The 14,348-nt window shown below is 48.7% G+C and overlaps 1 protein-coding gene across 1 annotated transcript; it reads right to left on the bottom strand.

The window, feature by feature from the left end:
* Positions 1–1,521: 1,521 nt before the first annotated feature.
* Positions 1,522–3,048, bottom strand: LOC125537873 (desmethyl-deoxy-podophyllotoxin synthase-like). The gene is made up of 3 exons (XM_048701201.1): positions 3,014–3,048; positions 2,212–2,926; positions 1,522–2,107 (listed from the first exon to the last, which is right to left on the bottom strand). The coding sequence occupies exons 1-3, from the start codon at positions 3,046–3,048 to the stop codon at positions 1,556–1,558; spliced, it is 1,302 nt and encodes a 433-aa protein (XP_048557158.1). The 3' UTR covers positions 1,522–1,555.
* Positions 3,049–14,348: the final 11,300 nt, after the last annotated feature.

The following is a 14,348-nucleotide window of genomic DNA, read 5'->3' as shown; positions in this document are numbered from 1 at the left end:
AGAGGAACAGCACGCCACTGGCCGGTTACCACCCGTGATGGTCGGAGCATTGCCCCGCGAGGATGGTTGTGAAGCCGGCGCCGTCTTGCCACCTGAAGATGATGACCGCTGGGGCTTGCCACGAGTTGCGGCATTGGCAGAGGCAAAACTGGGGGAGGCCCGACCCGCCTTAATACGCTGCTCACGGCCAAGCAGACGTGCATAGAGCTCACGAGGTGGGAGCGGATCATCGCGGCCATGAACATTCTCAATGAGGTTGTCATAATCATCATCAAGCCCATTGAGCACAAAGGTGGTGAACTCCGCATCTTGCAGCGATTGACCAACTGAGGCCAACGTGTCAGCGAGACCCCGCATCTTGTTGAAGTAGTCGGTGATGCTGAGGTCGCCAAGCTTGGTCTCGCCTAGCTCGGTGCGTATAGAGTGAGCACGCTCCTGAGATTGAGACGCGAAACTGGTGTGAAGCGCCGCCCACACCTCCCGGGACGTAGTGGCGAAGATGACCAGCGACGAGACGGTCGGAGTGAGCGAGGACTGGATGGCGGAGAGGATGGCCTGATCCTGAGCCACCCAGGTGTGGTATGCCGGATGGTGAGGGAGCGGACATAGGATGGATCCATCAACGTAGCCTTCCAGATAGCGGCTCCGCAGAAGAGGGAGCACCTGGGCACGCCAGGACATATAGTTGTCCGGCGCGAGCTTCACCGGCAGCAGATGCAAGAAGTAGAACGGTGCCGGCATCGTGGCCGAATTAGCGTGGGCATGTGGCGATGCATATAGGCCCACCGACGAGGCCGCCCCAGGATGTGCAGGATACATCGAGTAGGGCGGGTAGGATCCGGAGGAAACCGCCCCGGGGACGCCGTAGTGTGCTGGAGGGGCGCCGTAGGATGCCGAGGGCGCACTGTGGTAGGGAGCCGCGGGATCGCCGTGGTGTGCCGCGGCTGGAGCCACGTACGAGGAGGCGACCGCAGTCCCTTGCGGGTGTGGGGATGACGCCGGGTAGGTTTGAAGCGGCGTGGGCGCCGAGTAGGGCAGCGGCGGAGGCGCGCCGTAGTAGTGATGCGGCGGTGGAGCGCCATAGGGCTGCTGCGGAGGCGGCGCACCATAGGTTTGAGGCGGTGGCGGCCAAGACGACGGCAGGGGCGGCGCCTGCCAAGACGACGGCGGCGGCGGCCGACCGCGGGAACACCGCCCGCAGGAGGAGCAGCGCCAGGGGGCACCGCACCGGACGGGGTGGTGGCGCGATCTCCCGATCCGATCAGGGGGTCTGGCGAGGTGGAGGCACCGAAGGCCATCGCGAGCGGCTGAGAGGCAAGGAACGGTGAGGCAGTCGCGAGGGCCGGCGCCGCGGCGGCGGGAGGAACCGAGGTCGGCGCGGCGGCGGCGGTGGCAGAAGACATCGTAACCCAATCTGATATCATGTAAGACATATGATTTGGGGACTGCACGACACCCCTAACCTAGAGTGTGGCTATCTCATTATATAGAAGTACCCAAGAGATACAATACAACGTTACATTACATGTATACAGAGGCCACGTGTATATACAGTCTAACACTCCGTCATGTCGAGCTCCTCGGCCTCCGCCCCGCCGGGCAGCTCCCGGTCGAAATGGTACAGCAGCCCCGCGAGCGCGAGCTCCACGTTGGCCAAGCCGAAAGACATCCCAGGGCACATCCTTCGGCCCGCCCCGAACGGCGTGTACTCCATGTCCGCCCCCTTGAAGTCGACCTCGCCACGCTCGAACCTCTCCGGTATGAACTCCTCGGCGGCGTCCCAGTGGGCAGGGTCCCTGCTGATTGCCCAGGCGTTGACGAGCACCATGGTCCCCTTGGGCACGTCGAAGCCCAGGACCCGGCAGTCGTTCATGCACTCGCGCGGCAGCAGCAGCGGGGCCGGAGGGTGCAGCCGGAGCACCTCCTTGATCACCAGGCGCATGTAGTTCAGGCCGCCGAGGGAGTCCTCTATTACCTTGGGTTGTCCAGCGAGGGCTCGCCGGACCTCGTCTTGCGCCTTCCCCATCACTCTGGGGTTCTTCACGAGCTCGGCCATGGTCCATTCCAGGGTCGTTGCCGACGTGTCGCTCCCCCCGGCGAACAAGTCCTGTACGATTTCGGCACGATACATTACATGCATGAACGGCTTTTTTCCATGGACTGATGGAAGTAGATGTGTGGATTCCATGAGTGAGGTGCTTCATTACGTACCCCGACGGCCGACTTGATGTTGTCAATGGACATGGGGAACTGCAGGTGGCCCTCCCGCTGGATCCTCAGGAGCACGTCGAGCAAGCCCTCCTTGTCGTCGTCGGCCGCTCTGTTCTCCTGGTGCTCGCGGACGGCGGCGTCCATGAACGCGTCCCGTTCTTCTCGGTACCGCTTCATCTGGCCCGGCACCCGGCTGATGAGCATCGCGAGGCGGGACGACGGGTAGAAGTCCGGCAAGCTCATCCCGGCGAACAGCTTGATCCCGCGCTGTAGAATCATCTTGAACCTGTTCCCGATGATGGCGCGCACCGATGAGTCGGCGGCGTACGCCGACAGCCGCTTGCTGAGGTTCACCGAGGCAGACGCCGTTGCCGCTGCTGCCACCGCCAGGAGCAGGCGGCCGGCCTCCTCCTCTCGCACGGTCCGGAAGGACTGGACGCGCCGGGCGCTGAACAGCTCGACAGTGCAGATCTTGCGGATCTGCCGCAACTTGTCGCCGTACGGCGCGAAGGCGATCCCCTCTGTTCCTTCGGGGATAGACAGGCGGAGCATGCGGCTGATGGCGCGTGTGGCGAAGTCCACATCGCGCGCCACCATGACCTCGCGCGCGGCGTCCGCGGAGGAGGCGATAACTTGCCTATCTATAATCTTCTCGCCCCCCCCCCCCCCCCCCCCCTGATTTTCGGGGGTGGGGCCCCCCACACCTAATAATCCACTAATAATGCTCCACGTTGCTATTTACGTAAAGCACGTAACAAGTGTTACGTAGGTCTAACATTGTCCGTGCGTGCTGCATGCTCACATGAGTGTATTTGAAGTTGAGTCAATTACATTCATGGTGCTACAACTTGACGTAAATGGTCATTTTGATGCTAAAAGTTGTGGTGCACATTGAAGTGGCGAAAAGTTGACATTGACGTGCAAATACGGTGCTTATCTCATTTGTATACGGAGTCGGTGCTGACCAGGCGCATGGGGCCCGCTGTCAGCCACTCGACCAGAGAGAAGGGACGTGTGGCCAGATTTTTTTCAAAAGCACCCTCGAAATATTTTTTCACAAAAAAATCCCTGTTGAGGCCAGATTTTTTTCAAAAGCACCCTCGAAATATTTTTTCCCAAAAAAATCCCTGTTGACGTGGGAAGATTTTGTCACCTCTATGAGAAGTGGGTCCCGCATGTCACCTGAGACCGAAAACAAAATGCCGGGATCGAACCCACAACAATGTCCTCAAACAAGCTGGCAAACCACCGCACCGATTAAGTCTTCTACGGGCAATACGGGTAAACTATTATATGTATTTTAATCGCAGCGCAGGCGGAGGTTAAATGGGCTGTACATCTTGCGGCTTATTTTGCACCTGTTAGTTTCTTTTATTTTTCAGCAGAAAGTATCTAAATTATAAGTTCTTAAAAAATCTAAATTATATTCTCGGTAATAAAAATAAAGAATGAATATTTGTGTTTATAAATATTGTACTACCTCTGTTCACTTTTATAAGACGTTTTAGACATTCAGACACTGTTGAAAACAGCACAAAGCAAGCTGTCTGAAACGTCTTATAAAATCAAACAAAGGGAGTACATGCAAACAGAATAAATTATTTTATAAAACTGTTCACATATTATTTAAATAATATTTATGAATTATAACAGTGTTTGCAAACTATAGAACTAAAAAAATTACAATTAAGAAAATTAGTTTAGGTATACAACATTTCAATAATCATATGCATGTTTGTATAGTTCAATGTTTTTATAATAAAAAATAATCATAATTTATAATTTAAGCTGCTCATATGAATATTCATTTTCTATAATTTGAATATAAGCCATGACTGTATAATATTTATGTATTCGTTAAATATTTTAATTTTATTAAATGTCAGTATTAACTAATTTTTTTTATATCATGCAAGGATGTATATTTAAATGTTATTATTCACTAATAATATTTTCCATGTATAATATTTGTATCACACAAATATTTGAACATATTTTTTATCAATTATGTTTTACAAATAAATTTTAAAAAGGAACAGGTGTAGAATGGGCCGCACTATCTGCAGCCAATAAAAGCTCCGCATGCTGCCAGGTTAGTACAGATAGCTTTCTTATCCAAATTTGACATGAGACTTTGTTGCCGTGTTGGTTAGCAGTACTGACGACTATTTGTCGGGTATGGGCTCGAGTCCAGGTGGCCTCACTTTTGATATAATTTTCACTCTTCTCTGACAGGTGGGACCCACTCCTAATATAGGGAAAAAGGTCCACTCTTCCACGTCAACAGGGGTTTTTTGTGAAAATATATATTTTGAGGGTGTTTTCCAAAAAAATCAGGCCACGCACCCCTTCTCTCTGGTGCAGTGGCTGACAGCGGGCCCCACGCGCCTAGTCAGCACCTACTCCGTATATAAACGAGATAAGCACCGTATTTGCATGTTAATGCCAAGTTTTTGCACCACTTCAATATACACCACAACTTCTAGTATCAAAGTGATCATTTACGTCAAGTTGTAGCACCATCAGTGTAATTGACTCTTTGAAGTTTTTATAGATCTGCGTATGTCTTCCGTGATCCGTATGCGTGAAAGCTTAAGCGCAACTCCAACGGGTCGACCTAAACGGACAGTGATTTTTTTTCGCTTTTTATCCGTTTGGGTTGGGTAAGCGGACACGAACGTTCGTTTCATGTTTGGGTCGGCGTGTGCGTCCAACGCTGGCCCGACCCATTTTTTAAAGGCATGCAAAAAATAAAACATGCAATAATTATACATTAAAGCCAACCACGAAGGTTGACGAGAGTCCATGCGTCCAATTAACATTAATAAAAACAAAAAAACTACGAGGCGGCGTGTTATCCTAGACGTCGTCGTCGTCCTCGGGGTCCGTGAGGTCGATGAGCGTCGACACAGGGCCGGCCCAGGAGAAGGCCGAGTTCCAGAGGGCGTTCATGTCGGGCGCGGGTTGTGCCGGCGCCGGCGCGGGTTGTGCGGCCGCCATTGCCGCCGCGGCCTGGCGCGCCTCCTCCTCGGCGTCGCACTACTCGGCCTCGGCGTAGCGCTCAAACATCTCGAGGTACTCGCCGTCGCGGCGCTCCTCGGCCAGCCGGATGTGGCGCCAGTGCTTGAGGTAAGCCGCCTCCTGCGTCGGCGTCGCCCCCACCTAGACCGGCGGTGCGATGACTCACTCGCGCACTACTCCCGTTCAGGAGTAACGCTCGATGGGCTCCGGCTCCGGCTGGGCTTTCACAGGGGCCGGCAGGATCACCGTCGGCAGGACGCAGTCGCCCGCCGCAGAGAGGGCCATGTCCTGGTCCTCCTCGCGGACGCCGCGTCGTCTCGTCTCCTCGTGCTCGAAGGTGAACCAACGCGCCCAGTTGGGCGAGTCCGAGGCATAGGCGGAGTCGCGGCGCTGCTCCGGCGTCAGGAGCGCCCGCCGGCATCGCACCTCCTCCGCGTGCGCCCTGGCCAGCCGCGGGGCCGCCGGCACCGGGATCCTCTCCGGATCTAGGTGCCAGTTGTGCGGCAGGGGGGCGTCGGGGTACGGGAGCGGCATGCGGTGCTGCCAGTGCCACTCCGCCTGGTGCACCGACACGTTGACGCACTGCCTCGGCAGGCGAGCTGGCGCCGGCGGAGGCGGAGGCGGGAGAAACTCGGGGGGGGGGGGAGGGGGTTGCGGGCGACTTGCCCTTGGCCTTGCTGTTGCTGCCGACGCCGGAGAAGAGCCCCATTTGGCACGGCTAGGGAAAGCTATGCTTTGCCGGCGACGGGGGAGCGAGCGTGCCTAGATGGGGACGAGGGCTGGCTGGATGAGGACGGCATCGCCGCACGGTCGGCTTAAAAAGAACGACCGCCGTCGTTGACGTGTGGGCCTGAGGTCATAAGTTAAGCTGACTAGCTAGGTGGCGGACGATTGGACGACCGCTAGATGAAGACGCGGCGGACACCCAGAAGGCGTGCGTGGCGCCTGTTTCGCATCCGCGCCGACGCATTTGGGGCACAAATTTGAGCTGCAAATGCGTCGGTACGGACGCAAAGCGGACTTCATTTGGATTTGAGTCACCGTGTTGGACCTTCTTTTTTATTCACATCGATTTAAATGGACGGCGGCGAATGAAATAGATCACTCCATTAGAGTTAGTTTAATGGTCTGTTTTTAGATAGGGTACAAATCAAAACGATTCGTGCAAACTGTTGATATTTTACTTTGGCAATGAAATACCTATTGCTGGCCTGCTGGGGATAGTCTTTGATCTTGTCGTTCCTCTTGGAATTTGAGCCGGGCCGGTGGACATATTTGATCTTTTGTGCTAGTAAACATAGCAAGAGTTGACAATGAAAGCAGCTAGAGAAATTACAAGTTTATGTGTCTGTCTGTACATAATGAAAATGTGTCGGAGGTGATGAGAGAAAAAAAAGCTTGTGAACTCTTTATCTTACGACTATCTCTGCTACCTCTGTCATTTGATATGAAAATACTGTAAGAGTCTTCACCATGAGTAAACTCCAAGAAAGAAGCTTGGAGCATATATGGTGATTGTTTCTTGCAGATAATTTGCTAAAAAGCCATAGATGAAAGAGATGATGAGGACATGACTACTTTGAATATGACCAAAAATATTGCATACATGTATATTTGTAAAGTGATTTTTAATGCAAACTATACAACAATTTATTTATGTCATTCAGGACAAAAATACTTCAAAGACTTTTGTGTCATGTCTAATTGTAGGTGTATGGGACATTTGTACAATCCACATATGAAGAAAAGGGAAAAAGAGAAGTTTAGGTGATGTTCAAAAAGTCCTTTCACGTTACTTTTGGGCCAAGAGAAGATAGAGTCCAAGTCTCTCACGTTCTGGATTCAGATTCGGACTGCACAGACATACCTGACTCAAAACGCCAACAACTTTTTCATACGGACTTCGAATTGTGTGATTCTTTTTTTTGTTTGAAAGTAGATTTCGTGCTCTTTCAAGTACAATTGGATTCCCCTTCAAATTCGTCCGAAGCGTTGAGTTATGGATGAAACAATCTGACGTTGCAGCAGAATCCGAGTGAAACTACAAACCTAAAGGTGTTGTATCACCTCCACTTGGGCCCATGAGCCTTGTACAACTTAGGGTTCGTTTTAGGCTGCCTTGGGACGTCCTCCCACCTCCTTAGCCGCCACCCCTTACTCCTATATAAGTAGATTCATCTAGTAGCTTTTTCCTTGGGATTTGTTTAGTTAAAAGTTAGCCAACGCAACTTCGTGTACTTCATTGTGTCTAACGACCAAACCAAGACCGCTTTCAGATCCTCACATTTATCAATACTACATCTATATTCGCAATATTCAGATTGCATTATCATATTCTTTCTTGTTCTTCGATTGCGTGCAGGAATAGACCTTCGTGGTCAGGCTGATCGTGCTTCCAGCATCGTCGGTAACCTCAGGAGATTGGTTTAGTGATTGCTAAGGCGCAACATCGTGCATGTTTGTAGTCGGATCGTCAAAGTCGTCTCCACCAAATCGATAGTTATCATCTCATCGAAAGATCGGGACGCCCCGCCTCTATCAAGATATTTAGGGGTTTGAGAGCCTAATATGATGATGATTGTTTTTTGCAAACAATTTGCTAAAGAGCCAAAGATAGAAAAGATTTAGGAATGATATTGAGGGGACATGCAAGAACAAGAGGCAGAAAAGGATCGTGATGAAAAGGAAGCGGAAATAATAAACGACCTTAGATAGCCAATGCATGGAAGATCATACACCTTTAAGCCACTTCACTGTCGGCGGTCTATACCAAAAGCACAGAGTGGTCAGATATGATTTGTAGAAATTGCTGATGAAAGACTGGAAGAGTTGTACAAAATTTTGGTTGCTCGTTATATATGGGTAGTAGGGTGGTAATTGCGATAGTGGGTGGGTAGATATGTGTTGCCATGTGTTGTATGCGAAATGTGTACATGTAATACTAAGTGTGCCATGAATTTTGGCAACAACGTGGCACACATGTAATTTTTTTTGTTTATCTTTAAAATGGAAAGTACCCTAATATGGGAAAGTGATTTCACAATTAAATTTGGGCAGAAATAGTAAACAACCTTAGACAGACAATGCATGGAAGATCATACACCTTTAAGCCACTTCACCATCGATGATTTGTACCAAAAGCATCGAGTTGTTAGATATGATTTTTAGTAATTGCCGATGAAAGACTGAAAGAGTTCTACATAATTTTGGTTGCTCGTTATATATGGGTAGTAGGGCAGTAATTGCGATAATGGGTGGGTAGATATGTGTTGCCACGTGTTGTATGTGAAATGTGTACATGTTGATGCGTTTTGTGTTAAAATAGATGGTGGTGGGAATACTAAATATGCCATGAATTTTGGCAACAACGTGGCACACTTGCAGTTTTGTTGATTTTGTTTTTATCTTTAAAATGGAAAGTACCTTCATAAGGGAAAGTGATTTCACAATTAAATTTGGGAATTGACTGGGCCAAGAATGCTATTTGCCTAGTAATGGTGGGCTCATGTTATATCTATTCTTTGGGCCTAGCTACTGCATGCGCTAAATGTTTTTGCCGGCATCGGACATAATTTTTTTTAACAAAAAATAGTGTCCTAATCTTGTAAGGAAGTCTGGCAAGCTAAGTTCTTGTTAAATAAAATGGTCATGTTTTTTTCTCCATTCATAGGTGAATGTTTTTTTCTCACCCCTGAAAGATGCTTCTTAATCGAGTTAAGTGCATGGTCTATTTTTTATCAGCAATCATTCTTTTAATTTTCCTAAATAAAGTTATTCAATTAAATTAAGAGCGCGCAGTCTATTCTTTGGTAGGAAAAGACCATCGCTCATCCCCGCCCGCCACTCATAAGGAAGACAATCAATAATAAATCATGCTCCAACTTCTTAGTATAATGAGAGACTATATGTGCATGATTCGGGAATCACAAACCTTGTTGGGGAACGCAGTAATTTCAAAAAAAGTTCCTACACACGCAAGATTATGGTGATGCATAGCAATGAGAGGGGAGAGTTTCGTCCACGTACCCTCGTAGACCGTAAGCGGAAGCATTATGAGAACACGGTTGATGTAGTCGTATGTCTTCACGATTCGACCGATCCAAGTGCCGAACGTATGACACCTTCGAGTTCAGCACATGTTCAGCTCGGTGACGTCCCACGAACTCCGATCCAGCAGAGCTTCGAGGGAGAGTTCCGTCAGCACGATGGCGTGATGACAGTGATGATGATGCTACCGACGCAGGGCTTCGCCTAAGCACCGCTACGATATGACCGAGGTGGATTATGGTGGAGGGGGCACCGCACACGGCTAAAAGATCAACTGATCAACTTGTGTGTCTTGGGGTGCCCCTGCCCTCGTATATAAAGGAGCAAGGGGGAGGCCGGCCGGCCCTAGAAGGGTGCGCCAGGAGGAGTCCTACTCCCACCGGGAGTAGGATTCCCCCCCCTTCCCTAGTTGGACTAGGAGAGAAGGAAGGGGGAGAGAGGAAGGAAGGAAAAGGGGGGCGCCGCCCCCCCTCCTAGTCCAATTCGGACCAGAGGGAGAGGGGGCGCACAACCTGCCCTGGTCTCCTCTCTCTCTCTCCACTATGGCCTAATAAGGCCCATACATTTACCGGGGGGTTCTGGTAACCTCCCGGTACTCCGGTAAAATCCCGATTTCACCCGGAACTATTCTGATGTCTAAATATAGGCTTCCAATATATCGATCTTTATGTCTCAACCATTTAGAGACTCCTCGTCATGTCCGTGATCATATCCGGGACTCCGAACTACCTTCGATACATCAAAACACATAAACTCATATTACCGATCGTCACCAAACTTTAAGCGTGCGGACCCTACGGGTTCGAGAACTATGTAGACATGACCGAGACTCGTCTCTGGTCAATAACCAATAGAGGAACCTGGATGCTCATATTGGTTCCTACATATTCTACAAAGATCTTTATCGGTCAAACCGCATAACAACATACGTTGTTCCCTTTGTCATCGGTATGTTACTTGCCCGAGATTCGATCGTCGGTATCCTCATACATAGTTCAATCTCGTTACCGGCAAGTCTCTTTACTCGTTCCGTAATACATCATCCCGCAACTAACTCATTAGTCACAATGCTTGCAAGGCTTATAGTGATGTGTATTACCGAGAGGGCCCAGAGATACCTCTCCGACAATCGGAGTGACAAATCCTAATCTCGGTCTATGCCAACTCAACAAGTATCATCGGAGACACCTGTAGAGCACCTTTATAATCACCTAGTTATGTTGTGACGTTTGGTAGCTGATATGTCTCCAACGTATCTATAATTTTTTACTGTTCCATGCTATTATATTATCAACCTTGGATGTTTTATATGCATTTATATGCTATTTTATATGATTTTTGGGACTAACCTATTAACCTAGAGCCCAGTGCCAGTTTTTGTTTTTTCCTTGTTTTAGAGTATCGCGGAAAAGGGAAAATCAAATGGAGTCCAATTGACCTGAAACTTCACGGAACTTCTTTTTGAAACGGAAGCAATCCAGGAGACTTGGAGTAGACATTAGGGAAGCTTCGAGGTGGCCACGAGGCAGGGAGGCGCGCCCTACCCCCCTGGGCGCGCCCCCCATCCTCGTGGGCCCCTCGTGGCTCCCTTGGCCGACTTCTTTTGCCTATATATATATATCCATATACCCTAAAAACTTCGGGGAGCAGAATAGATCGGGAGTTTCGCCGCTAGAAGCCTCCGTAGCCACCGAAAACCAATCTAGACCCGTTCCGGCACCCTGCCGGAGGGGGGAATCCCTCTCCGGTGGCCATCTTCATCATACCGGCACTCTCCATGACGAGGAGGGAGTAGTTCACCCTCGGGGCTGAGGGTATGTACCAGTAGTTATGTGCTTGATCTCTCTCTCTCATGTTCTTGAGGTGGTACGATCTTGATGTATCGTGATCTTTGCTATTATAGTTGGATCTTATGATGTTTCTCCCCCTCTACTCTCTTGTGATGAATTGAGTTTTCCCTTTGAAGTTATCTTATCGGATTGAGTCTTTTAAGGATTTGAGAACACTTGATGTATGTCTTGCATGTGCTTATCTATGGTGACAATGGGATATCACGTGATCCACTTGATGTATGTTTTGGTGATCAACTTGCGAGTTCCATGACCTCGTGAACTTATGCATAGGGTTGGCACACGTTTTCGTCTTGACTCTCCGGTAGAAACTTTGGGGCATTCTTTGAAGTTCTTTGTGTTGGTTGAATAGATGAATCTGAGATTGTGTGATGCATATCTTATAATCATACCCACGGATACTTGAGGTGACATTGGAGTATCTAGGTGACATTAGGGTTTTGGTTGATTTGTATCTTAAGGTGTTATTCTAGTACGAACTCTATGATAGATCGAACGGAAAGAATAACTTCGTGTTATTTTACTACGGACTCTTGAATAGATTGATCAGAAAGGATAACTTTGAGGTGGTTTCGTATCGTACCATAATCTCTTCGTTTGTTCTCCGCTATTAGTGACTTTGGAGTGACTCTTTGTTGCATGTTGTGTTGGGGAACGTAGTAATTTCAAAAAAATTCCTACGCACACACAAGATCATGGTGATGCATAGCAACGAGAGGGGAGAGTGTTGTCTACGTACCCTCGTAGACCGGCAATGGAAGTGTTGACACAATGTAGAGGAAGTAGTCGTACGTCTTCCCGATCCGACCGATCCAAGCACCGAACTTACGGCACCTCCGAGTTCTAGCACACGTTCAGCTCGATGACGATCCCCGGACTCCGATCCAGCAAAGTGTCGGGGAAGAGTTCCGTCAGCACGATGGCGTGGTGACGATCTTTATGTTCAACTATCAGAGGGCTTCGCCTAAGCACCACTACAATATTATCAAGGATTATTGTGGAAGGGGGCACCGCACACGGCTAAGAAAACGATCACGTGGATCAACTTGTGTCTAGGGGTGCCCCCTGCCCCCATATATAAAGGAGCAAGGGGAGGAGGCCGGCCGGCCCTATGGCGCGCCAAGGAGGAGTCCTCCTAGTAGGAGTAGGACTCCTACTAGGAGGGGGAAGGAAGTGGGGAGGGCGAAGGAAAGGGGGGCGCCGCCCCCCCTCTCCTAGTCCAATTCGGACCAGGGGGAGGAGGCGCGCGGCCCACCCTGGCTGCCCCTCTCTCTCCACTAAGGCCCATATGGCCCATTACTTCTCCCGGGGGGGTTCCAGTAACCCTCCGGCTCTCCGGTTTTCTCCGAAATCACCTCGAACACTTCCGGTGTCCGAATATAGCCGTCCAATATATCAATCTTTATGTCTCGACCATTTCGAGACTCCTCGTTATGTCCGTGATCACATCCGGGACTCCGAACTAACTTCGGTACATCAAAACTCATAAACTCATAATATAACTGTCATCGAAACCTTAAGCGTGCGGACCCTACGGGTTCGAGAACAATGTAGACATGACCGAGACACGTCTCCGGTCAATAACCAATAGCGGAACCTGGATGCTCATATTGGCTCCCACATATTCTACGAAGATCTTTATTGGTCAGACCGCATAACAACATACGTTGTTCCCTTTGTCATCGGTATGTTACTTGCCCGAGATTCGATTGTCGATATCTCAATACCTAGTTCAATCTCGTTACCGGCAAGTCTCTTTACTCGTTTCATAATACATCATCTCGCAACTAACTCATTAGTTGCAATGCTTGCAAGGCTTATGTGATGTGCATTACCGAGAGGGCCCAGAGATACCTCTCCGACAATCAGAGTGACAAATCCTAATCTCGAAATACGCCAACCCACCATTTACCTTTGGAGACACCTGTAGAGCTCCTTTATAATCACCTAGTTACGTTGTGATGTTTGGTAGCACACAAAGTGTTCCTCCGGCAAACAGGAGTTGCATAATCTCATAGTCATAGGAACATGTATAAGTCATGAAGAAAGCAATAGCAACATACTAAACGATCGGGTGCTAAGCTAATGGAATGGGTCATGTCAATCACATCATTCTCCTAATAATGTGATCCCGTTAATCAAATGACAACACATGTCTATGGTTAGGAAACATAACCATCTTTGATTAACGAGCTAGTCAAGTAGAGGCATACTAGTGACGTTTAGTTTGTCTATGTATTCACACGAGTATTATGTTTCCGGATAATACAATTCTAGCATGAATAATAAACATTTATCATGATATAAGGAAATAAAATAATAACATTATTATTGCCTCTAGGGCATATTTCCTTCAGTCTCCCACTTGCACTAGAGTCAATAATCTAGATTACACAGTAATGATTCTAACACCCATGGAGCTTTGGTGCTGATCATGTTTTGCTCGTGGAAGAGGTTTAGTCAACGGGTCTGCAACATTCAGATCCGTATGTATCTTGCAAATCTCTATGTCTCCCACCTGGACTAGATCCCGGATGGAATTGAAGCGTCTCTTGATGTGCTTGGTTCGCTTGTGAAATCTGGATTCCTTTGCCAAGGCAATTGCACCAGTATTGTCACAAAAGATTTTCATTGGACCCGATGCACTAGGTATGACACCTAGATTGGATATGAACTCCTTCATCCAGACTCCTTCATTTGCTACTTCCGAAGCAGCTATGTACTCCGCTTCAGATGTAGATCCCGCCACAACACTTTGTTTAGAACTGCACCAACTGACAGCTCCACTGTTTAATGTAAACACGTATCCGGTTTGCGATTTAGAATCGTCCGGATCAGTGTCAAAGCTTGCATCAACATAACCATTTACAATGAGCTCTTTGTCACCCCCATATATGAGAAACATATCCTTAGTCCTTTTCAGGTATTTCAGGATGTTCTTGACCGTTGTCCAGTGATCCACTCCTGGATTACTTTGGTACCGCCCTGCTAGACTTATAGCAAGACACACATCAGGTCTGGTACACAGCATTGCATACATGATAGATCCTATGGCTGAAGCATAGGGAACATCTTTCATTTTCTCTCTATCTTCTGCATTGGTCGGGCATTGAGTCTTACTCAATTTCACACCTTGTAAGACAGGCAAGAATCCTTTCTTTGCTTGATCCATTTTGAACTTTATCAAAATTTTGTCAAGGTATGTGCTTTGTGAAAGTC

The sequence above is a fragment of the Triticum urartu genome, chromosome 2 (assembly GCF_003073215.2).
Source record: "Triticum urartu cultivar G1812 chromosome 2, Tu2.1, whole genome shotgun sequence".
NCBI classification, from domain to species: domain Eukaryota; kingdom Viridiplantae; phylum Streptophyta; class Magnoliopsida; order Poales; family Poaceae; genus Triticum; species Triticum urartu.
The sequence above is the reverse complement of the archived record's forward strand: the minus strand, read 5'-3'. Positions and strand labels throughout refer to the sequence as shown.

Coding starts and splice junctions, on each gene's coding strand:
- LOC125537873 (XM_048701201.1), bottom strand. CDS start 3,048: ATGAATGTAATTGACTCAACTTCAAATACACTCAT. Junction 2,927..3,013: donor TCAACTTCAAATACACTCAT/GTGAGCATGCAG, acceptor GAGCATTATTAG/TGGATTATTAGGTGTGGGGG. Junction 2,108..2,211: donor ACATCAAGTCGGCCGTCGGG/GTACGTAATGAA, acceptor GAAATCGTACAG/GACTTGTTCGCCGGGGGGAG.